We start from the raw sequence: 27,665 nt of genomic DNA on the forward strand, positions 1-27,665 counted from the left end.
GCAATCTACAAAAGCTTTTATGTGTACATGATTGTGTATGCGCACTTTTCATACAAATCCATGAAAGAAAATGTAATGTATATTGAATTTATATTAAAATGTACATTATACATTTTAATATGTATTAATATGATTTTGTATTCTCTCAATTAGCATCCTTTTCGTCCTCTTTTTCACCTATGTTTTATATATATATGTATATACACACACATACACACATATACATATACATACACATATATATATATATATATATATGTGTATATGTGCGCGCGTGTATGTGTGTATCATTACTTTTAATAGAAATATGGTTCAGTTTTTAAATGAATATATGATATCGCGTGGTGCAGACAGTAATATAAATATTCGAATAAAAGATGTAAATATCTTTACATCCTTATTCTTTTATGTATACATTTTGTTCAACTTAATAATTTATTACCACAGTAACAAATCGCACTCTTGAACAAACATAATGGAGTCGCATGCAGCAACATTTTATCTACATCCAATTGCGACATTTCTTCAAGTATATTCACCAAAAGTACAGCGACTTCAAGATTTTTTTTCGGTTAAATCGCGCGACGAGAGATGTACATACTGCCTACATAGATACAATATAGATCTTGGTTTTTACCTTCTTTCCTCGCGACAATCCGCACGTTTTTCTTCTTACTTACTCGTGATATAATCGTTAATATAACAACTATTTATTCATAAATTCTGAACGATCAAATTCAATTGTAACGTGATCTACACTACAGTCCATTTCCCCTTTAAGATTTTCGTTTATTTAACTCATATATGCGGGATGCTAAATTCGTGATTATTCAAGATTGAAAAGATGTACGACAAGAAAATTAGTGAAAAACCAAACGAATATGCGTCTATGGAAAGCCAGGAAATGAACGGTAGTACTCATAACGTTAATCGATGGCAACTCGAGTTCACCTAAAAAGATATCGCTCGATAATCATTATACTCTCGATTTTCCGTTGTTGCGTATTTTTGTCCTTTTCTTTTTTTTTTTTGTGTTATCGCGTTAGTCGCACGAGCGGCAGTGACTCATTTTCCCTCTGCGCGCGCGCGCGCGTACACACATACACACACACACACACACACGTGCGCGGATGCGCGCGAACGCGCACACACGCCACATACATACACACGCAAACACACGCATCGTCATCATCATCTACCCCTTTTTCATCTCATCTTCATCTTTCCTCGTCTGCATGTGCAAACAATTGCGTAATAACTATGTCGCAAATCCGATTTTTGTTTTCTTCTTTTCTTTTTATCAAGTCTGTGATTATATGAATATACTCAACAATCAGTTGATATCCTCTGCGATATAATGGTCATATTTCAGGCGAGTTTTGGTGTTTGCGCTTAATGGCAAGTATGACGATGTGTGTTGATGACGATAATGACCCGGCGATAGTGACATTATCTCAGGTGAGGTGACGATGACGATAAATGGTCTCGATAATGATGGTGTAACAATGATTATACCGATGATAATTCTGATGACCATGTCGATGTCATAGCCGATGAATAATGACGATGACGACGATGGCATAGACTCTGACAAGTTTCGTTACTTCGCTTAATGACTTGAAAACGAGTTTACGAGTTATAATTCCCAAATGTTCGAGTTAAGTTAAAGCCTTTTTCACTTGATTAAGGGAGAGTCTAAATTTGGATTGGGATTAGGCTGCGTATTCGAGGATGGCGATGGTACCTGTGCCACCACCGAGCCTTTCCCTTCAGACAATACATTTCCTCCTCCGCCACCGCTGCTGCTGCTGCTGACACCACCGCCGCCTTCTTTCATTTTCTCGCAATAATCTGCAAAGACATCACGAAAACGTGCCCAGGACTTTTCTGGTACGGTGATGGCTGTCCTAAAGTTCGTTTTCACCTATAAGAAAGTAATTTATACATTACCTACCATCGCATATTAAATTTATTGAAAAGCTCATTAGTTTTGCTTTCTTTTTATTTTGCTGAGATTTACAATAAAATATAAAATAAATTTTTTATTAATATAAATATAAAAACAAACAATATAAATTCTTATTGGACTGCTAAATTTAAAACCGAATAAGACAATGCCACACCGGTCTAAGCTGAATCGCGGGTGCTTCTAAATAATTACGTGTGAATTTATATACTACGTACGTAATTCTTCGATTGCGCGTTGAAATTTTTTCAGACTTGAAACATAACACTATAATAAACTAGTGCATCACGAGTTAAATTGAAAAATCGAAGAATTATATACATAGTATATAAATTCACAAAATTATTTAGAAACACCCGCGATCCAGCTTAGACCGCTGTGGCATTGTCTCATTCGGTTTAAAAACATAAATATTTTTTTTAAATATCTACTTAAACAAAAAAAAGATTCCTTTTCTGTTTTTGGCATTTTTAATTGAATTTATTATTTTTTAATAGCAGCATTTGTAACCTTTAGAGGGCTCTAGCTTGTTTTTCTTAAGTTACAAAAATTTTGCTGTAAAAAAATATAAATATTGTATATTAACATTTGTTATGTAAATATGACACTTTAAAACAATATATCGATCTCGCGATCCTTAACTTCTACATTAGTTGCAATCAATTGTAAATTAATTACAACAAGTTTACATATGTATAAATAGTATGTTTATAGATTTTTGTGGTTATATATACATATGTATATATATAGTACATAAGTCTATATTGAATTTCGTATCTATAATTTTTTTTAATAATTATGACTTCAAAGCGTTGACGTGATAAAATGGTAGGTATTAATATTGCAATCACATATAAAGAATAAAGATCTTTAATGGTCAAACTAAACTTTAGGGGCTTAAATTTGTATACCTTAATTACAATTAATTAATATTACAAATTTTGAATTATTGCTATTACACATTTTTATTTATTATAGAAGAAAAGTTTATAGCTATTCTTTTTAGATAAAAAATGCATTTAATTAAAAATAGCATTGAAAAAAACAGGAAGACTTCTATAAAAGGATAGAGTAATTCCGATATATACATCGCACCTAACAAAAACTTAATTTATCAAGTATTATTTAATATATTTAAGGGGTAAATTAATTATACCAATAAAAACATTGTACTATCTACTATTATGAAAAAAATATTAGAAAATAAAGATTTTGATGGTCTGAAAGCTTAGAACGCTTGCACGGAATGCGAGAGATCTGGGCAAAGGAATATTTTTCGCAATACAATTATTTACAGATTTTAATGTTATCCAACACTATTAAGATCTTTATAAGATGTTATAAGCATCAAATTAGTATAATAAATTAAGTAATTTAATTTGTGATATTACTATTATAATGCAATCGGTTTGTATTTCAAGAAAAATTAATTCGCTGCGTAATTTAAATGACTAACATGGTAGTATATAAATTCACATAGAATTATTTAAGCACTTAAGATTCAGATTGACCGTTAAAGGCCTTCTTTCTTATCTTATGCGTTCACATATGGACCCAAAAATTCGTATTTAATATTGTTTAGTAATATTCTTTATAATAACCAATAATTAGAATTTTAATAAACATTCTCTGATCGTGAGTCTCAATAAATTAAATGCCTGATAATATATATCATATGTTTCAAGTTAAAATCTAGATAAATATTTTAAAATCTAGATAAATTGATTTTAAAAAGGAGTGCTTTTCCGATAATTTCACGTCAAGATGATCACTGACCTATTTGAGCAGATTTTTTTTCAAACAATTATAAAGAATAAAAAGAAAAAATATAACAAAAAACAGGTAATAATTTCAAATGATTCATCTATTCGTTTCTTATGCAAATAATTTATGTATACCTCAGAAATTCTCATATAGATGCCACGATTGTTCTGGCCGATATCAAAATAGAAATTCTTGCTATCCACGCGCATGTAACGCCCTTCCGGTAAATCACCTTTGAAGCCACCGTCATCCGTCCCAAATTCCTCAAGAAGATCCGTTAAAGCGTCACGAAATTCTATCATACCTTGCGCTGGTATTGCAATCTGAGTCCTAGGTCCACCTCGTGTTATCGTTTGCGACACCTGGGAAAAATAACATAAATATTACACAAGATCTTCTATCCCAATTCATTGCATCGTTTGATTCATAAGACGAGATTATTATATTAGATAAGCCATTTTATCAACAATTTTAGAAGAACTCTATTTATCTTTTCATTTTTCGAAAAAAGCAGACCTCTTGAGATGAAAGCCGACAGAGTCTTCTTATGACTTAGCGTAGAAAGTAAGTACATTGGCTGGTACATACAGGGTGACTCACCCGCAGGAAACGGCCACGAGAATTCTCCTTGAGGTCCAAGTAATATCGTCTATTATCCTTCACCATCATTTCTGATTTGAGTTTTCCATCGTCTGGCACATTTTCCGGATTTGGTGGACCTGATCATTCGGCAAGCAAAGATGTTGATGAATTAAATATATTTTTCAAACATACAAACTCAATAATTGATAAAAATTATTGTAAAAATAAAATTATTATAAAAACGAACTCAATATTTCATGAAAATTATGGGGTACATAAAAAATTATTGTAAACAGAAAAAAAAGATTAATTTTAGATTATATCGATATTTTCAATAAATGTCAACTTATAAGATTTTAATACGATATTTTATACAGAGTGAAACGTAATTTGTGATTTATCTGAAAAGAATTATTCTTCACATAAAAATTCATTAAAAATATGAAATAAATTTCTTCATACAAGGATGCATTTCCGAAAAAATCGATTAAAAAAATTTGTTGAATACGTATACAATCTGTTATAATTTGATACATACAAATATGATAGACAAATATAACATTAGGCGAGTTCAAGACGGCAAAGCGGTTAGGTACGGCTTGCCAAGCGACCGAATATATAATAATTGGTTGGATCTGTAAGTAACAATCAATTATGTTCAATCGCTCGGCAAGCGTACCTAGCCGCTTTGTCATTTTGAACTCGCCCATTCATTCTACTGTCGATTATTTCGCGTTAATGTTTGTAAACACTGTCAGAATTTTTTTTTTTACTTATTCTATTTTTTTCACTTCAGTCTTTATCGAATTACCACAATATGGGCGAGTTCAAGACGGCAAAGCGGCTAGGTACGCTTGTCGAGTATGATTGGTTGGAACTATAAGTAATAACCAATTATGTTCAATCGCTCAGTAAGCGTATCTAGCTGCTTTGCTGTCTTGAACTCGCCCAATATATTGGCTACATTTACACCGTGCGCTTAATCCGTGATCTATACGATAGGTATCTTTGTTTAACCTACAGGATAAATAAGGACATTGTTTAGGCCGCGGCCTAAATGCACGGTGTAAACGTAGCCTAAGATAGAAGATACTAACATACACGTATTGCTTTTATGTGTACTTCAATAAATATTAATAATAAGAAAGGGCGTTCAAAGTGCTTTTCTTCGATTTTAAGTATCTGAGCTTTGAATATATTGTTTTCTAATAGACAAAAATTCTTTTCCAAAAATTAATTTTTCGCGATCATATTAAGTGGCATTAAAAAAAAATGAAATCGTATTTTATTTAGATAATATAATTCCTCTAATTTGTTCTACATATAAAAGTATTAAGATAGAAATATTGAAAATTCAATATATATTAGAAATATTATATATTTTATGTTTAAATGTGTCAGAATAAAGTACAAAATACCTCGTAAGTTATTAACTTTTAAATATCTCTTTTAATACTTTTATATGTAGAATAATTAAAATTATTTAAAAAAATTGAGTAAAAAATCATACAATTCTATTTTTAAAAATGAATATAATCTTCGTATGATCATGCAAAATCAATTTTTTGGAAAGTTAATTTACTACATTTATGCTCAGTGAGGCCATATAACTTTTATCTAAACATACTTTTGATTCGATATACTTTGCAGAGATAAAAAAGGTAATACATTAAAATGGAATTGTATATTAGATATGTAGTTAACACAATTGTAAATCAATTATATGATTTTAATTGATAGATGCTGTAATGTACCTAAAGATGCGTAAAAATCGCTAAATGTCGACAGATGGTCCCGAAATTCGGATGCTGTACTGAGTGCCAGGTAAATTTGGCTTCTTCTCCCATCCGCTCCAATCTAAAATAAAAAACAATTTCATAAATATTATATCCTATTTTACATGATGTATTAAAAAGTAAAAGTTTACATATAGATAAATATATTATTATTTGATTATATATTAATTTCAATAAAATAAATATGTAAAAAATATCTGAAAATATTAGTGTATGTATACTTTACAATGTAAATATCATTTTCATTAAACGTAATTTTTATCGTCACAAATTTTAAATAACTTAATTCAAATTTTCCAAAATTAAAACTAATAAGACATTTTTAAAGAAACTATATTTGTGCATAATTATTATATGCAAGTTGTCCTAGACTTTACATTACACCCATTAAAAACAAATTCCCTGAAATAATTTCAAGATATCCTAATATCAAAATATCAAGACTACAGTTGTTTTTAAATAAAAAGAGTTTAAAGTTAGTCAATAGAACCATCAAAAATTCGCTCGCTTAAGCATGGTACATTACACAGTAGTAATAATGTCTTCTAATAAATATCAATCTTTTTATCGAAATTGATATTCTTATGCATATATGTCGTTACTTCTTATTCTTATTGTATTTATACAAAAACTATTAATTAATATGTGTGTGATAATAACAAATTAAAAGCTAAGTATTGACTTTAAAACGCGATGTGCCTTGAACTGTCAAAGCTGTCATATAAAATGATATAATATGGTAAAAAGTAAATATGTTAAAAAAATATTTAAAAATGTACAGATTAATATATGAATTATATGAACTATAATATATATACCGATAAATATATGAACTATGATATTACTTCGATCTTTTGTCCATGGTAAAATAGAATAATGCAAGATTAAGCTCTATATATTAATTTATCTATATAAAATTGAATTAAATATATATTAACAATATATCATTATCACTTTATTAACAATATTGGAATAACGCTTGCATTAAACTTTCATTCTATTTTTTATACAAAACCTCTCAAGCATTTTTGGAGTAAATTGTAGTCTGTTAAATCTTCATGGTATCGGTAACTTTTTACTTCAATGTAGGTTTATAATTATACGATTTCAATGTATAATATTTGCGGCTTCGCTATGTACATCAACTATCCAAGCCAGGACAGTACATATACTGAGGATTTTCATTAATAGAATATTTATGATAATATGCACTCCATAAAGCTTTTTTCCATCTTTCCCACAGAATCGCAATTTCTCTTATTGAAGTCTATAAGTTATGAGATTGTGTTCGTGTGCAGATTAATTCCAAAATAACAAATATTATATACGTGAAGCCATCTGTAAGAACTAAAGTTTACTTCTTTTTGGTTCCTCCAACTTATTCTAATTGTAAAAGTTTTGACACACCAGAATAGAAACCGGTCTTTTGAAATGAACACAATACATTCAACAGTCAGCCTTCCGCTACCTGCTCCTTTTCATCGTGCGCAACGTGTGTGTTTGTCAGAAAATGACCATTATTTCAAAACCATTTTTTAAAACCGGTTTAGGGATTAATTCTACACACATGTAGAATTTAAAAAATGCCATCTTAAAAAAATCGATTTTTTTAACCCTTCCAATTAAGGATCCTCTAAAAATAAATAACTTTTTTTATTATTAAGTACTGTTTATATATTTTTATGTTTTGTTATTATTAGAACTGAATTAATTATTATTATTTATTTGTACATTAGGCTTATTGCGATTTTTTAAACGATTGATCTTTAATTCGATTTTGGATAAATTGCTGATATAAAATATGCCTATTTTATTATGCATTATTCTATTTTATCATGAACAAAAAATCGAAGCAATATTATAGTTCATATACTTATTAATCTGTATATTTTTATCACTTATAAATATTTTTACCATAGGGTAAAACGGTATAATTTGGTTAGATTATTAGAGATTTTCAAATTGTAAAAGATTGAACTTGCATAGTACATTTAATCAAATATTGCACCAATATATAGTGTATGTTTTGTATGTTTAATTAAATATTATACGATTTCAATTTTTTCATACAATTTGAAAATTTTTATTAATCCTTTGAGAGGCACATTTTTTTCTGCCGAACAGAATGGTCCTGTGAAATTTTGTAATTATGACAGTTCAATTGGCTAACTTTAAATACTTTTCATTTCAAACTACTATAACGACGTTTTGGTATTAAAATTTTCGTCTTGAATGCTATTAACGAGTGTCACATGAAGTATCTGGGTCACCCTATATTGTATCACCCTGTGTTACAAGATTATATTTTTAATATTTTATTTTTTAACGTTTTATTATTATTACTTCTACTATGAGATAGTTTTTATACACATGTCAAAAAATTAAAAGCTGAGATGATACCTCGGCAACTTTGATAAATCTCCCACGTCTGTTTTGTTTTACGTCAAGGTAGAATCTTTTACTTTGAATTTGCAACATTTTCGTCGCCAATTCCTGCTCGCTCTGCTGGCCTTGCTGACCTACAACATACACAAATATATTAATTTATTAAGCAGTTTATTGCATGTTTATGGATCTAAACTAGATTTAAATTAAGATTGAAGTGAATTGATGATTTAGTAATTTTAGACAAGTAATTTTAAAATATCTTTTATTTTTCATCAACATCACATTTTTGGTAAGACAGTCTATTTATTTAATATTTCATTTGATAAATGAAACATACACGCACAATTGATTTTATTTTTTGATTCAATATAGAAATTTTTTTTAGATATATAAAATACATAAGTAATTTTATATAAATAAATTAAAGTTCCTCACAAGTCGCCACGATCATATTGGATCGTCATAAACGAGAAACACTTGTAAAAGTTGATAAAGCTATTCTTATTAAAAATGATACTTCTCATACATGCTCCGGTCCTATCTATATTGCTACTTTTTTTCACTAACTTTACTGGTTTAGCTATGGGCCTTAAGTTTTGTGACTTCAAAAGCAAGAAATTAAATGCCATTTATAAATAAAGAGGATTTAGATAAAACAAAATAATTATATTGCTTTAAAACATTCGTAAAAATGAGCTGAATTTATCCTTATTATATTCCCCTCGTCATATCTTATATTTCCACACTGTGTGTAAAAAATAATTTTAATTAAAAAATATTTTTAACATTTCCATAATTTTCAAAAATCATTTTTCGTTGCATACAAAATATTTCAGATTTATTGTGATATCCGATAATAACAGATTTCCTGATTATTTCGAGACAAAGTCCTAATATTAATACCCAAATGTCAAAACTAAAATAGTTTTTAATGAGGCACAGGTGTGTGTGTGTGTGTGTGTGTGTGTGTGTGTGTGTGCGCGCGCGCGCGCGTGTGCGTGTGTGTGTGTGTGTTCCCGAATGCAGTCTTATTGTTAGGCCATGTCTGAACGCGCATTGGTCAAACTTTAAACTTTTCTCAATTAAAAACTATTATAGCCTCGATATTGACATTACAGGATTTTAGTATCGAAATAATCTTAGGAATCGATCGTTACCGAATATCACAGTAAGTCTGAATGCACTGTATGATATTTCCGAATTCTAATATGTGAAACTACTTAGTATCCTATCATTTCTTGTCCAAAACTGATCAAGGGATCAATTTTGTGACTTTTCTCTTAGGATGAAAATAAAATGAAAAATGAAAAGTTTTACATGAATGTTATGACCTCTGTGAAACTAACACCCCATTATCAAAATTTCGATTTAATTAAGAGATCTGATCATTCACGATTTTGCGGGATCATGTTAACTTTGTAACTCTCCCAATTGTGAAAACGAGAAATTGTTCACGTGAACTTTTTCGCTATATAAACCATGGTAATAAAAAGGTAAAAATCTAGGGAATTAATCAACATATTTCGAGATTAGAATAAAGTCTGGCCATGTGTGTTGTTCTCTGATACACTATATGTTCAAGTAAGAATAGACTATGAAATTGGCCTAAAAGCTAGCGCATCCAAACTGCATATGTATATAATCGTTATGCGTAAAAAATTTCACATGAAATTTTGATGAATAAAAATGAAAAGTTTTATATGAAATTAATATCTATAATATTATACATGAGAAGCTAATCGTAACTTTTATAGTGGAAACCCCATCTGTTTTCCCTATCAATGTCCGCTTAAACATCGGAAAAAACTGTCAGGAACCCTACCAGTTTCCCGTTACGATTTCTACTTGGAGTATTGTTCTTAGAAGTTATAATATGATGTTAAATCAACGTTCGTGAATGTTAAATTGCAACATTCGCAAGACACAAATTTAATGAACATTCGATACGTCTGCAATGTATTGTCAAGATGTTGCTACATTTTGCAATATTGATGCAACATTCGCAATGTTGCAATTCATCTTTCTGAAATGTTGATTCAACATTTATATGTTGCAAAAATACTTTAGATTATTTATCGCAATGCGTACATACACTTAAAAATCAAATGTTAATTCTTACTTAAATATGTTTTTTAAGATATGCGAAAATGATAAGATTAACATTTTTGCATATTTCAGGCAGTTCACTATACGTCTTTAAGTTAAAATTAACATTTTATTTTTGGCAGTGTATTTTTTTAACTTTTTATTGTCACACTTTTTTTATCACATTTACTACATTGGATCAATTTGACTCAAATCAAATATCAAATAGTTACTGTTTAAAATAAGTTTAATTGAACTGGGAAAATTCTAGGATAGAGTTTAAACATTGAATGTAAATATACGATAAATAAGAAATGAAATCTATGACGGTTAAAGCTGGATCTTAATTAAGTGCTTTAAATAATTCCATATGAATTTATACACCATATTTGTAGTCTTTTGAATTGCGCGTCGAATTGATTTTTCGGACTTACAATTAGAAACGCAAATGAACTATAGTAAATAATTATAGTAAATAATATCACAAATTATATTGACAAGCGATAATTTAATGCTCAAGGCATCCTATTAGAGAGATGTCAAAATGTGCTGAAAATCTATAAATTACAAAAAATAATGTTTTACTTGTCAGAAGAAATTTTCACGTAACTTTTTATAATTTAATCCTTCTTAGGATAAAAGGCAAATTGTACAAAAGCCATCAAATAATTATGGTATAAATATAGTACACACATAAGAATATATATTATAGATATAGTTAAGAATTTTGTTATCAATCTTCTGAAAGATTGTTAATTTTTCAAGAACATTAAGTGTTTTGTTAAAGGGTAAAGCCACTCTAGAATTTTCAAAAAATCGTTTTTTTTCTTTTTTGTTTAAATGATGCTTTAAGATCTTAGAAATAAGGTACAAAAGGTCTTATAGCGAAGAAAAATTTCTAAGTGTCATTTTTTATAAAGTTTAAAGCGTCGTATTTTTCGGTAAGATTTATAGCTTTTGCGAAGGGGTCTTTCTGAAAATAATAAAGGAATTTTTTTTAGTTATGTGCAATTCGATCATCTCTAAAATCGGTCAAGAAGGATCAGAAAAAAAAGAACATCAACGAGGAAAGCTTATTGTATGAGCATCGCAGATTAAAGGTAAACATTTCTATCGCTGATTGTTACATAAAACTTTAAACGCATTTTTCTTGAAATCATTTTTTTCCAGCTGGCCGGAAAAATAACTCCTTCAAATCTTGATCGATTTACTTGAAATTTTAATTGTAGTTTCAAAATTGTATTCTCTAGAGAAAGATATACGGATTTTTTTTATGTTGCATTTTTTTTATATAAACAATTTTTCACTTATTTTTTATTCTTTAAATATAAATTTTACTTCAAATTCGTACCATTTTTTCAAAAAACGGTATATTACAATTTCCATACGTCTTTCTCTAGTTTTTAGAATGTAGATTTTAAAAAATTTTGATATTTGTTCTAGATTAAAAATTGCCGGAGTTATCGTTCCGACTGCAGAGCATTGTCCATGAGAAGACGTTAACCATTGTAAAGCTGTAGCACCGCCATTTTGTAACAAAATCACTATAAAAAATATTTTTTTACACTTCAATGTATGTATTATACAACAAAGATTTAAAATGCACTTTTTTATTTTTTTTCATTACATTCCCGAAAAAAAATTCATAAAGTTAGGCTAATTTTTCGTGAGCTGCAGAGCATTGTCCATGAGAAGACGTTAACCATTGTAAAGCTGTAGCGCCGCCATTTTGTAACAAAATCACTATAAAAAATATTTTTTTATACTTCAATGTATGTATTATACAACAAAGATTTAAAATACACTTTTTTATTTTTTTCATTACATTCCCGAAAAAAAATTCATAAAGTTAGGCTAATTTTTCATGCTTTAGAGTGGCTTTACCCCTCAATTGAGCTTTTTATTTTTAAGAATTTTTCTTAGTTAAGATTTTATGTGGCACATTTTTCTATCTAAAAAGATTTCTGTGAAATTTTGCAATTCTATGTTTTTTAGATACTAACTGTAAATCTAAAATCAAATTTCAAAAATTCTGATGATAGATCCAATATAGCTGCTATATAAATTAGTGTGAGTGTGAGTCTAAATAAATATAAATTAGATACATACATGATACAAAGGTTTTTAAATTATCAATGGAAAGATAAATCTAAACTTAAAATAAATATAATTTTACTTCTGTTAAAATTAAAATTGAATTTTTTTATTTGTGTTGTTCATATATCGGTCCATTTTCTTATTATTGTTAATAATTATTCTCTTTAGTTAAAAATGTCATTTTATCAAAATAATTACAAATAGAAGATTGTGATAATATGAAATAATATTTTATAAAGATATAATGATTAAGAATATTCAGAGATTAAAGATATTTCAGAGATTAATAATACGAAAGAAATTAGAGATCTGTGTCAAAGTCACACCGAGAGAACAAATAATCGATGTAATGTAGTTTTTCATGCACAACATTACGTACTGAATTGTTGCAGGCCACTTGGAATTGGAACGGGGCTAAGATCACCCTGAAAAATCCTGCTTTTGAACATTTTATCGATGCTACGATAATCTGTGCACTTGTATAATATGTCCCTCTTTTTCTTTCTTTAGTTATTTCAAACACAATACATTTTATGTACAAAATCTTTCATTTAGGAAATCTCGAAACAAATAACTCCATACATAAAGTTGTATTCTTCTTTTTCAAATTTAGTGTCACAGTTTTTTGTGAAATGTAAATTGCTAAAAAGATTCAGCTTTCATAAGCATAACTCGACAAAAGATTTTTTCATTTTGGATAATTCAGATATCGCGCAGATTTTTTTCCAAATTCTTTTGTTATTAAATCTTTCCTCTATTATTGTAACAATATTATATATTCGCGAATGAATCTTCATTAATCTCCTTACGAAAGATGAATTGGTCGAATAAATATATCATCAGCGGATATACAGGAGAATATTTTCTAATTCTCTATCTTCTTCAACAGCTTCTTTTTCGATAACTTATTATTTATCGATACTTGCACATCTTCGTACGACATTTACGGAGAATAAAAACGTGGTCTACAAACGTACACTTTCACCATTTTGCTCCATTTTTTAAAGCAGTCTATGTTGCATCACTTTCAGTCTTCCCTTCTCCTTGATACACACCTTCGCGTGCGTAAGATGCCTTACGGCTAGATTTTCATCGGTAGTTCAGCATGGTCACTGTATTATATCGATTTGTGTCAATTCCTCTTTCCTACTTGCTATTAGCATCTTTTTTGTTCACTCGTGCTTTCAATGTAATTAGTGTAAACTTCACACTTGTTTTTTTTATCTTCTATCGTAAATATTTACACACACGCACACACACATATTCACATAATTCTTTAATTTTATATGAGTATAAGTTCATAGAATGTTACATTACAATTTGTGGATATCATTTTTGGTTTTTATTTTATTATGTTCGTTTTTTCAACTTTCTGCTTTTTTTCGAAAACGATACGAAAAATGACAAAGAAGATATTTCGCCAATATCATTGAGTGCTTGATGTCAATTATGCTAATTCTATGCGATGCAATAATGAAATCGATTAGTAAAGGTAGCGTGTTCGCGCATTATCTTCTTACAAACTTTTTTTTCTTGCTCTTGAGCTTTCCCTTTTTTGTCTTGCACCTTCGTTTCCTATCTCTTTCTCTTTTCCAGATTCCACTCACAATTCTTGAACCTATTAAATTTATTACTTTTCGAAATTCGCTATTTTATTGATGCTCTCGACTGCAAAGAACAATATCGAGGAACGTGAAGGACGCCATCACTCATTCATGAGAACAGTTTTCAGTAGAAATCAAAATAAAATAGATAAAGTCATTTTCAATTAACATCGTTTGACCTTTTTGCCAATATTTAAATCCTTTTTAATCTGTGAAGAGAAAACGATCAAATATTAAGAACATTTTTCTCTCTCATTTCATTTCTTTACATTCTTTTTTCCAAGAATAGATTTAATATGTCAACTATATGCATTAGTTGTAATTTCAAGAAACATAAGTAAAATTTTTATAATAATCAATACAATTCTTCAATATGAATCACTGTCCTTTCATTCATTTCAATTATATTGAATATCAGCACGATTAAGAATTTTTATAAAACTCTTCTAATAAGAACACACACAACATACAAACACACGCACGCACACACATATACACACACACACACACACACCTTTCTTAAATCAAAATTTGCGTATCAAGCTATTCTATTGAACACATTTGAAGATGATCATCTGTGAAATCACACTTCTCATTACTCTTTTTTTTGTAGTGACAACAAACAATTTTTGCAACGAACAATTAGCACGACGTTTATGCAGAAACGCCCACTTCACTTCTCGCCCGCCGACTTGCATTGACATTGCGTTGTATTTTATTGCACGTTTGCACAGGGCGCAAGCATCGCACGCATCACCATTTTGCAAATACGACATGGCGTCACTGTCATCGTCATTTTCAACATCCTTATTTTCAACATCGTCATCATAGTCCTTTTGAACCATTAATAGACTTCAATTGTGTCTTTCTTTTCCTTATGATTTATCCCTTCTACATCCATGTTTATCATATATGAGATTTCTGTCAGGACGTTTCCTTTATCAAAATCACCACTACTTCCAAATCCGAAATTGTTTCTCGCCGTTATGTAATTGTTTCGCGCACGTGAATGTTCAAGATTTAGCGTGGATTTATGTCCAAGATTGCACAGAAAGTGACGAGTTCATCGACGGTGGCGGCAGCGGTGATAACGGCGGCGGCGACTGCGAACGGAGACGATCGCGGATGCATTGATCTCTGCGCCTGAAGAGCGGCTCGTGGCGTTCCGCGCCGACCTGCCTTAACATGAATCCCCAACACCAACTCCTCGACCATATTGTGCCATGTCCTCTTCTTCTCCTATCGAACCTTTTTTCCTTTGCAGAATATATTGTCCTGCTAACATCTGGCACTTCCAGCACAAATTAAAATGAAACGGTGCAAATGTCCATGTCACAAATCATCAACGATTGAAAAAGATTATTTATTAGAAATAATTTAACCTCCCCCAATGCAAATTTAAATGGCCAAAAAAATTAATCAAATGTAATACAATAATTTTTTCTGTTAGTATTCAAATTATATTAATAAACAGAATCTGTTAACAGAATTTTTAATTTTTTTTATTTCTCACTTCCTTTCTCCCCTCTCCCTCTCTCGGTTCTCTTTGAACTAAATTAACACTTTGCTGAATATGTTATTAAATAATATTAATAATAATCTTAATTGTCTAGCTCCATTTTTTGCTATACAATAAAATTAGTAAATAGGTCAATTTTGAGCCAATGATTAATGGATTATAATTAAAAACTAGTTTATTATAATATTAAAATTTGAACTTAATTTATACTAGTTTTCACAATATACCTTGCAAAGTATGATACCTTGTGAATTTAGGCTGAAGAAAACTAAGTTAAGTTGAAACGTCTTTGTAAGGTAACATCATATTGTAAGGTACATCGTATGAAAACTAATATAAATGAAGTTTAAATTTTAATATTACAATAAATTAGTTTTTAATTGTAATCCACTAGTTATTGGCTCAAAATTGATCTATTTACAAATAATATTAAAATAGTTTTATGATCACAATCCCTATGTCTGTTTATTTCATTACGTTTCGTAATATATAAATTATTCGTAATTTTTTAAATTTTCATAACTATATATTCTTTATATTCAATAAATAATATATACGATTATATTCTTTTTAAGTAAATATTTCTTTTTTTAGAAATTCTTGATATTTAATTTTAAAATAATAATATCTTTAGTAAATAAAAGAGTGTTTAAATAATTCATTACATAAAATGTTTTTCTAAATAAAATAAATATTTATTTAAGTCAAAACATTTAATTTTACTGTAATGTATTTATTTAATAAAAAATATTTTTTGCTCATGTAAAATATAAACGTATAATGTAATATTTGCTATCAATAAATAAAGTAATAATAACTAATTTATAATAGTAAATAAATCAATTTATTATAATTCAATAAACATTTGAGATTTATTTGTTAATCTTAATAATTAATATAATAGTATTTGTTTATCTTAAAAATATTTTTTTAATAATTCTTAAAATAAAATAAAACGTTTTTTTAAACGAAATAAATATTTATTAAAATTATGTATATAAATAAATAGCTATTTAATTTTTCGTTTACCTTAAGTAAAATCATATTTCTTATGTAAAATAATATTTATTCGACAAGATTGTAACATTATAAATTAAAATTTTTTGTATATATTAATAAAACTCTAATAAATATTCGTACAAAAATTCATTTGAATCCACTTACTTTTTTAAGGTAAAATTTCAAATAACTTTATATACATTCTCTGCATTCCGCGCACCTTCATTTTCTTCGATTTTAAAACGTATTCATGAGCAAGAATCAGAATAGTAATATCATTTATTAAATTGTACAAAAAAATTTAATATTTTTATGGTAATAAGCATCTTACAAAAGAATATTAATCGTTACATGCTAATGAAAATTTAAAAACCGAATAATTTATTGCAAAATATATTAAAAGATATTATTTATATAGACTAGAATTTAAACCTGGAACTCTCTCTGCACGTTTCGACCGAATATAGGATTTTTCTCATTTAATCAGATTTATATTTTCATTACTCTAAATTCGTATAATTGTTTATAACACGTCTCCTTAAAACATAACATTCTCTTCTATGTTACTGATTATTACGACAAATATTATCAGAGCCTTCGTAATCAAATTGAAACGACATCCGTTTCAGAAAATAAAGAGTTTCAGGTTCAATATTACCATAGCCGAGTTAATATTTTTCGCAATAAATTATTCGTAATTTTTAGATTTTCATTAACATATAATTAGAGTCCGGGTATTTGGACTTGATCATAGGCCACGCGCGAAGAACCTCTGCGCGCGCAAATGAGTTTAGTGCTTGCTGGAGTGAGATAGCAATATTTCGGCTGGCGCGTGGCCTATTCAATGTAAACAAAACGCGCAGCGGTTCTCCGCGCATGGCCCATGATCGAACTTAAATATCCGGGTCTCATATATAACGATTAATATATTTGTAAAAGATGCTTATCGGCACATTAAAAAATTATTAAATTGCTTGTACAATTTATAATAATAAGTGATACTATTATATTCTAGTTTTGTATTTTTCTTACACAATTTAGAAAATTTAAACTGTCTATTAAATAGAAAATAGCACGAAAACCTCCTTAAATAAAAACCATAATTTTTCGCTCTAAAATATTGTAGATATGAAAAATTTTGAATGATGAGCAGTAATATTGGTTAATATAATATAATCGGGGATGTTCCGTTATACATAATTCCAGTTATAATACTTTATATCAAGCGATAGCTTATTATGAAGAATATTACATTAGAAATTATAAAAAAAGCAGCTTGTTTTTTTTATAATTCTAATGCAATATTCTTCATAATAAACTATTGCTTGAGATATAAAGTGTTATAACAGTAGTCTATTTAATAACGTAGAGAGTTAGAATTATTTCGAGAATATATACAAAATAGATAAACAGAGCGGATTGTCAATGAAACTTCGAAGTTTCCATCACTACGCTATAGATACTCAAGTATAAACTCTAATGAACTGACTAAATTTAATATCGAAATATACCTTAGAAATGCTTAATCTGTTCTCAAATAATAGAGGTACAATTATATTCAGGAAAATACACTTCAGAATCCTGTCAAGTTTAATTGAAATTAATGATGATCACTTCTGAACCTTTCCTTGTGCGAACCTTTTATTCTGAAAAGCTCTAAAGATATACCGAAGTAGCGCATTCTTTTGTCTTTTGGCTATTTCGGCCATCATTTTTGATCTAGTGATTGTAGTCCAGTAAGCGATCAATCAGTATTAATAATTTTTTAATGATATGATTATTAGGTAAAAAGATAGAGATTATCTCCATAAATTCCGTAAATTGGAAAAAATCGATAAATTAAAAAATTTTGCATTTAATTGTCTTGTTAAAAACTCTTTTTAAAACCTATTATTAGAGTTTCTAGAAGAGAACTTTTAGAAGAGAACTCTATTAATTAAATCCTCATTTTGGCAATGAGATGCCAACTTCACAGAGGTTATAAATATAATCGAAATATGTCCAAAAAAAAATAATATAAAAATGTTTGTAAAAATAATACGCGAATGTAACTAGAGAAAGTAGTGTGGGAGTTATAGCAGAATAAATACGGTACTTAGTATAGTAAAAGAATAAATGAACGCAAATATTATAAATTAAAATTAAATGTAGGAAAATGAAATGTATGTATGTGTAATAGAAGTATAAGGAATAAGCTGAGTGATAATATTATATTAAAATGTTTGCATGGGAATAGAACAGGTAAAAATAATGATGTATCTAGAAATATAATTGCTGATAATAAATTTCGGTTTGAAGACCATTGTGTACATGTTAAAAATAATAGGAAAAACGAATTAAAAAAAAAATAGAATAGGTAATTTTATATCGGCTTATACTAAATGTATTGTACATAAGATAATCATAGCATTTACTTTGAGTATTGCAATGCTGTTGATTGATATGAGAGAAACTGAGCAAATCGCAGAAGGCGCAAAATCGAACTATAAGAGTCATATTGCAATGTAACGGATATACTAAAGTGGAACATATGCTGCAAGCGCTGCAGTTTATGTCTATATATAAAACAGAAGATATATTATAACGTATATACCTTTAAAAGATGTTTCTAAAAGACATGTTGCTGAAACAATTAAAAAAATAAGTTAGAAATTGTGAGGAAACGAAAGTGAAAGACAAGATAGATCAGAAATATTGCAATAAAATTTTGCAGAACAAGAGAGTGCGCAAAAAAGTAAGTTTTATGAAGGAATAAAAATGATAACGTCTTATCATATGAATTAAAACAGTGAGACGTTTAAGCGAATGTTAAGAGAATATATTTAATATTACTTGTTAGACTCGATTTTTCATTATCTGATTAACTTGTAGTTTGACTTAACCTGATGTTTTATCCAATATGTTTCATCTATGATGATATCATGTATGAAGTCGATTGGGTGAAACAGGTTAAACTTAATCACAAGTTAACTAGATAAAAAACCGGCCTTTAGGGAGATTTAAAGTTATTTGTAAGCTATATTTGAAAAAATTTCTTTTTTATAATTGCCTCGAATTTTATAAGTTGTAATAAGAAATAAGAGTTTTAAGCGTGATAAGAGTTTTACACTAATTGCATTAATCATTGCACTTTAACAGTTATGACTGAATATACATAAAAAACATAGAAATCAATTTCGCGCACGTACTGACGTAACGTTCGAATCCAAGAAATCTCATCAAAATATGATCACGCTCAAAATTCTACAAGACACGCTCTTATATAACTCAGTTAAACTGATAGCTATTTCCAGGCCTATTCGTATTCACAGATACGCTATACAAAGAAAGAGCGCGTAAAATTGTTCGCGGAAACGAGCCCTCTCCGCTCCCCCCCAGTATACCGTGATCGGTACGGCCAAACAACGAGAATAAAACGCTGGCGCGATACCGAGCTACTAAAGTCAATAATGTAATGACACATTGCATTTCAAACGAAAGAACTACCAATTACAAACGCCGTTATTGTAGATTCCATCAACAAAGTTGTAAAATAATTGTCATCCTCGACGACAAAGACGATGACAAAAATAGTCACAAGAAGGCGATGTGTACAGTCGTAGACATTCGAAATCGTGCCGAATGACGCGCCGATCATTCATAGAGTAAGCCCACTATCATGCCAATGAAATGCACACATTATGGTGGCAACAACTCGAATGCGAGCCAATCCGCGGTTGAATGTTGGTTTAGGGTGTCGTCCCATAAACACAGAATTGGAAAGGTGGAATGGTAGTAGAACCAATCAGCATCGTTCCATTCCGATTTTAGGTAGCCTAATTCTCCGTGGAGCATATTTTTCAGAAACGGAATGACATTCTAATGAAAATATATGTAGATATTACATTTCGTTTATATAATAATTCTTTGGTAATAAAAACTCCCATGCCATTAAAAATTAACTTGGAAAGAAAAAGGGGCACTAGGAGTTATTCTAGAATTATTCTAGAATAATTTTTGTAATAAATAAGTTTGCTTGATAAATATCAGCGTTTGCGTAAAGTTATCTGCGCCTAATTCCTAGTGCTCCTTTTTCTTTCCAAGTTAATTTTTCGTTTATAAATATTTTCTCATTCATGAAATGCTAATATGTCCATACGAAGATACTCAATATATTTTTCTATGTCAATATGTTGCATTTTTCTTATTAAATTATCACTTGCTTCCTGCAAGCGCCTTCGTTTTATGTTAAATGGACAATCAAAATGTTGGTCTTCTGATTTTCTCTTTTTTTCATTATTTTATAAACACCGAAAGCTTTCAGCTATCTTCTTCAAAACTCCCTTTGCCGAGGTAACTGTGGAGTGTTTAGTCATTTAATTATCATTTTCATAATAAATTAATTCCATTACAAAATATTTATTATCTATTTATAGACAAAAAATAACGTACCATTTTCATCGTAAGGTTAAATGTTATTCCGTTTCTAAAAAATATGGTCCATGAGGAGCCAAGCTGCCTGAAATCGGAACGGAACGATACTGATTGATTGCTCCCATTACTCCGGTTCCGTTTTACGTATCCATGGGATAGCAATTAGATGTACGAACGATACTGCCACGTGACTGCGCGTTTTAAATCACAACGCGCGCGCGTGGCAGTAGCGAGACGAGGAAACCTCTCCCACTACTGTCACTCGCACCTATCGACAATATGACGTCACGACCAGCTGACTGCGCTCTAGTGCCGGCTTACTGCCGCACGCGTTGTCTCGTTTCTGGCCGCTGCACTCTACTTTGTATTTCAATTTCGTTCCACGAATATCTATGTACCAACATTTATTCCAGGGGATTGACATCTCTCTCATTTCTATTAGATTACTTCCGGAGAAGTTGGATGCAATAATCAAAATTATCAAACCATGGTATCTATATTATTAATTAAATTCTTTTCAAAAAACAAGAAGGGAGAATCGACATAATTCATCGAAATTATGTCGATATATACAAGGTATCCGATTTTTAACCATCATACACAACTTCATAAATTTTATTTTAGAGCAAAATATTTCAGATAAAAGTTGTATAATCTGAAGGAAGACAATATGATACTAATTTTTAAAAAATCAATTTTTGAGTTCATTACTATTTAAAAAAAATGGAATTATGTATGATTTATTTGTTTGTGCAATAAAAAAAAAGTTCTTCTATTTTGCATATAAATTATTCTGCATATAAAAGTATTTAAGTAAAGTTATTAAAAAATAAATGGTTTAGGAGACACTATACTTTTTGGTACATTTTAACATAAAATGAAAACTACATGATTTCTCAACTTCTCACAAACTATTTGATTTTTCAATAAGATTACTTTAATATTTTTATAAGAATAATTAAACAGACTATTATGTAAAAAAAATCGTATTGTTCTAAAAAATAACAATATCGTCATTAAAAAAATTAATTTTTTCAAAAATTAATTTTATTATTGTTGGTCTCACTTCGGATCTTTTGTCTAAAAAGTTCCTTTCTAAGAAAACTCTTTTAGGTTTTGAGATATTTAAAAGGATAAATTAAAATGAGTTACCCTATATAGCATTAAAAAATTCTCGATTTTTTAAAAATATTGTTAATTAATCATATGTATAATTAATTAATATTGTTAAACAAATAACTACTAATATACTTAATTTAATAATCGTTCATACAAAAATTAGTATAAATCTAACATTATTATTTATTATTATTAGTATAAATCTGTATTAAATATAAAGTAACTTAATCTTGATTGAATATTACACGTCTGCAATTGAAACCAAATTCATGTTTACCCTTTCGATTACTATATACAATGAAGTACTTACCGGAATCAAAGTCAGCACCTCCAGCATCCAATCCACCTGGATTCCCATATTCTAGTAAAACAAATAAAGTAATTAATTAACAAATAGAAAATAGAAATCTTTTTATGTATTTAAATTAAAAATTAATAAATATTCGAAAAAGAATTTTTTAAAAGTTTGACTACTATTAATAAAATTTCATTTTCACAAAATAAATACTATAAATAAAGATTACATATATTATGTAAGCAAAAAAGATGACAATTCGTTTATTAATTACTTATTCCAATTAAAATATGTTTAATATAATAATATATACACTGTTAAATTTGTACTACCAAATTTAACCTAATTTGAATCACTACTGCTCCTACTCAATAAATCGTTATTTTATACTAAAACAATAGTTAAATTTGACGCTATATATATATATATATATATAGTATCAAATCGGCAGTATTGAGTAGGAACAGTAAAAGGACTTTAGATTAAATTCGATACTATAGATTTAAAAGCGTATAATAGTATAATAATGTATTTAGTATTATATTAACTAGCAATCTTAATCTATTACATTATGAAAATAAGAGCACTATTTCTTAATGTACACACATAACAATATTTTATACACATATATATACTATATATGCAACCGTCAATTTTTTTGTTAATATTGTACAGTGTGTGGAGGTTTAGTAAAAAAGATCAACTCTGAAAATATATTATTTAAAAAATGTATATATGTATAATATATATTCTTTATACTCACAAATTACAAAAAACTAAATCAAAAAGATCTTAGAAGAAAGAAATAAATTTAGTATTGTAATTGCATTCTATGTCTTTACAATTTCCAGTTTTAGGATTTATGAAGTTTTTTCTGAATTTCTCTAATATTTTTAAATTTTGTTTCTTTCAAGTAACAAATACACATTTTTCTACGAGTGGGTTTGAAGATATTATCTCTAGAAGTAAGAGTGTATCTTGTCCTATATTTTATTAATTTGATAAAAAACTAATCAGATGATGACTGAGCATGTGAAAAAATTGAAAAACAGATATGTGAAACGTCTTATAAGTTATGTAAATGCACATGTAAGTGTACAAGTATGTGCACATAAATATATATATATGCCATTTTCACACACACAAATCACTAGAAAATTAGCCAGGCTCTTACTTCTAAGGACACTAAATTGATCTGTTTCAAATAACTTCGTAAATATATAATATTTTATATTATATAAAACAAAGATTGAATAAAGAATTCCTCCTTTCACACAGAGTGTATAAACAACGAAACATAAAAGTACGTAAACATATAACTATTTTTATTATGAAATATGAATTTATAGCTAAATAATGAAAATTTAGTATATATATTTACTAGCTCCGAAGTACTAATGCCTGTTTCTATCAAAGTAGTTTAATTTTAATCTAGGTTCAACTAACTCTTCAGCTTTTTCAAGTTCTAAGAATTAAAAAAAGGTGACATAAATCTATATTAATAGAAACAGGCTTAGGTCTAACCAGGTCTACCTTAATTGAATGAAAAACGAAATCAGATGAAGAGGGAGAAAGGATGGACAGTATCATCGCGGTGGTGGAAAGAGAGGTTAGGAGTATAAAAGATGCGCGCACATGCAGCAAATAAATCGAAGTAAAGGCACTGCAAAACAGGAAAAAAGGAAATTTTTAACAGACAAGAAGTGCAGGATCGTAATTAAATGATTTCTTTTCGTTTCGAGGTCAAAAAACGCGCGATGCAGGAGAAGAGAATCGTTTGTGTTTACGTAGTTGCAGCTAACTCGAGCGGTCAGTTGCAATTTATGTATATCTCGTGTATATACATATATATGTTGCTTTGAGAAGTAGATGTAGGATCGAAATAATTGTATTGTATAGAAGTTTCAGTTTTATACATATGTATGTATGTAGATATGTAAAGATAATTATTGTTCCTATATAGTGTGCCTGCTTATTACAGAATCAATTATTATTAGATGTAGCTTTAATTTTATCTGCTTGAAATCACAATATCGTTTTTCACCTATTTCTTTCTCTTATTTATATTTCTTTAATCTAAAAAATGTTAACACTAATGTTTTAGATGAAAATGAAAAATATGTTTTTATTCCTATTAGTGAGCCCTTCAAACGGCTATGGTCCTATATTAATGTGCCTCCAATTTGTGCGCCTATCTGCGTTTGGCTCATTTTAACATATAATTATTAAAACAGATAATAAAAATAAGCTAATTGTTAGATTAATATTATATAAACCATTAATTCAATTATATTTATTTCAATGTACACACATAACACAATTTCAACTCCAATACAGGTCACACTGATATGATAGAGCAAACTTAAAATGTTGCGGTACGCATTAACGTGAATTCACATAAATTACTCGTATCTTTCGAAAAATATGTAAAATATTTTAATAATTAAAAATTAAAACATTACCTTTGATATCATGTATATTAATAACTTAACAAAAATACTTTTTTTTTTATTTATTTGTGTCAACTTTCTTTATGACTTGTTTAAGTAAAAAGCACACTAATAGGGACAGCTATCATAAGTATGTGTATACAATTGGAACGAGGAATTTTGGCTGGACTCGCTAAAGATTGTAAAAAAAAAAAAAAAAACAACCGGCATTGTGACGCAGAGCAATATCGAAAGTTGCAAATATCGATAGGTACACGAGAGAAAATATCTGTCGCGCGTGCACCGTGTGCGCGTGCGTGCGCGCGTCGTATACAGCGCGAGGAGGTAGGGAGAGGTTCGCGGAGTAAGAGAGCGGGGCGAGAGGGGCAATCTTCTCGGCCGACATGCAGCCGGCCATCTTGAATCCTGGGTGCCGTTGAAAAATAGCAATTCTTTTCGCGCGGCGCTTGACAGAACCGGCTGCAGAGATGCGAGAGACAATGATTGTGCATGTATGCAGATGTAGTAGGGTCCATTGGACGCCGCGTCCTCACGATTACAGCACGTCGGATCTCTCGGAGACGAGCGGAATGGGGTAGCGCGAGAATTTGTCAAAACTCCAAGATGAACGTTTGTCCGTTCTTGGAGTTCACACACGTATACGAACATGCCGCGCCGTAAACTCCGAGGTAGCACTAAGCGTAGCAAAGATGAGAAGGGCGGAAAAAAAAAAAAAGAAAAGTAAAAAGTTGATTAGAGCGCGGTGTACTCCATTTCATCCATCGAACGCTGCCCAACGGTCGAAAAACCGCGAGCGCGAGATCGAGAACAGCAGTAGCGGGAAAAAGAGAGAAAAAAGAGGGACATAGAGGGACACGTTCGTCGGTCGTAACGCTCCGTCATTTGACTGTGTTCTTACTTTGCGGTTGATCGTCCAGGCTCTCCCGATCGGACATTGCTCTTCTCGTAACACGTTCCCTCTTTTGGTTAGATCTTCACGCGTCGTCGTCCCTTGACGTCTTCAAATCGCGATGGGTCCCCCGGCAATCAGAGAATGAGAGATAAAGAAGAGAGATAAAATATACACGGAGAAAAAATGGGAAATCCCTGGGATATATACTAATATACGCGTAGGCGCGCGCGAGACCCCTTAGATATGACGGCGCGATGACGATAATCTCCCTCTTCAGAGCCTACACAAAAACCGAACTATCTTCCCTTCACACCGTAGCCAGCACAGTGCACTGCAAATTTTGCACTTTCTCTTCGGTTTTTTCTTTCCACACAATCTCACGGTCCGACCGCCAACCGACCGACCGAACGACCGACCGACCGAACGAACGACCGACCGACCGACCGACCGTCCGTCCGTCCGTCTGTCTACGGCACCAATCGCCAACCACCACCACCGCACGCACACGCTCGCCTAGCTCGTTCGCTCGCTCGCTCGCTCGTTCGCTCTACGCCGACATACACTGCCACTCTTCCGCACGTTCGCGCTGCTTTCCGGCTTGCCCTTGCTCTCGTCGCTCGTCTTTCGCTCTCGCTCTCCTCCACCTTCTCTTCAATCCCTTCTCCCTCTTCATACACTACCCACTGTCAGTGAGAGTGAGAAAAGCGAGAGCGAGAGAGAAAAAGAGAAACCAAAAGAGTATGCACGCGCCTGTGTATGTATATATATTATGTTATACAACGCACGTAGATGCATATGGACGTGGATATATTATATATGCTTAGCCCTGTAAATTTGCCGATTGCATACGCGTGTGTATATACACTGTCCAAGTCGTGTGTACGTATTTTTTTTTTTCCATATATGTTGCATTTATCTGTTTTGCACTTGTAAATTCGCCACAATAGCTTTTAAAGTGTTTACTGATAATCAAATAGTTTCGGTATTAATTCTCATGATTAAATGGAATTCTCTGGAGTAGTTGAATTACGATATAGCTATTGCATAATTGCACAACCAGATTTCGATGGCCGACCATAGATAATAAATATAATGAGTGCATCCAGAGCGATAGCCACACACTGAGCTTTTTCATCTAATTGGTCTATGTTTTAGTATCTAACGGAATGTGCCAATTAAATGAAAGTGCCACTGAATGGTGCCGTTCTGAATGCACACGATGTGTGTTAATGGGAGTTTTCTCAAGTTTCTCTCTGATACTAAAGTTTTTAGATCCAGGAATGTGTAGCCAATCAACATGTAGTTTTTATGGAAAAACGGCATGTTGATTGGCTACATATTTCTCGATCCGAGAAATTGGACCGAATTCTAAGGGTGCGTCCCGATGGAGAAAGAAATAGCGGAACGGAATGAGAACGGAACATTGATAGAAAAGAGATAGGATTGTTCTATCTCTTTTCTATCAATGTTCCGTTACTGTTCCGTTTTGTTATTTCTGACTCCATCTGACTGCACCCTAATACCATGGATACAGGACTTTAGGGCCACTTTAGGGTCTCTTTTAGCAACTTTTAAATTAATCGACGATTAACTACGGATCTATGGCCGGTATTCATAATCAATTATTCAAGATCGTCTTAGTCTTAAGATGTCACAAACCAATCAAAGGGCTGCATTCGCGTCTTAGGCCGGTATT

General features: G+C 30.3%; 1 protein-coding gene across 4 annotated transcripts; it reads right to left on the reverse strand.

Moving 5' to 3' along the window:
* Positions 1 to 404: 404 nt before the first annotated feature.
* On the reverse strand, positions 405 to 26,786 carry Pur-alpha (Purine-rich binding protein-alpha). Of its 4 annotated transcripts, XM_018547255.1 has the most exons (9): positions 26,755 to 26,786; positions 26,177 to 26,613; positions 25,976 to 26,075; positions 22,643 to 22,693; positions 8,509 to 8,627; positions 6,067 to 6,169; positions 4,319 to 4,449; positions 3,865 to 4,092; positions 405 to 1,924 (listed from the first exon to the last, which is right to left on the reverse strand). In XM_018547255.1, the coding sequence occupies exons 3-9, from the start codon at positions 26,010 to 26,012 to the stop codon at positions 1,676 to 1,678; spliced, it is 918 nt and encodes a 305-aa protein (XP_018402757.1). In that variant the 5' UTR covers positions 26,013 to 26,075; positions 26,177 to 26,613; positions 26,755 to 26,786; the 3' UTR covers positions 405 to 1,675. The 4 variants fall into 4 exon arrangements, with proteins under 4 accessions (XP_018402757.1, XP_018402755.1, XP_018402759.1 ...); XM_018547253.1 differs by having other exon boundaries at positions 25,976 to 26,613; XM_018547256.1 differs by having other exon boundaries at positions 1,676 to 1,924; positions 4,331 to 4,449; positions 25,976 to 26,613; positions 26,755 to 26,784.
* Between the last annotated feature and the right edge of the window lie 879 nt (positions 26,787 to 27,665).

Source organism: Cyphomyrmex costatus, unplaced genomic scaffold (genome assembly GCF_001594065.2).
Source record: "Cyphomyrmex costatus isolate MS0001 unplaced genomic scaffold, Ccosl1.0 scaffold61, whole genome shotgun sequence".
NCBI lineage: Eukaryota > Metazoa > Arthropoda > Insecta > Hymenoptera > Formicidae > Cyphomyrmex > Cyphomyrmex costatus.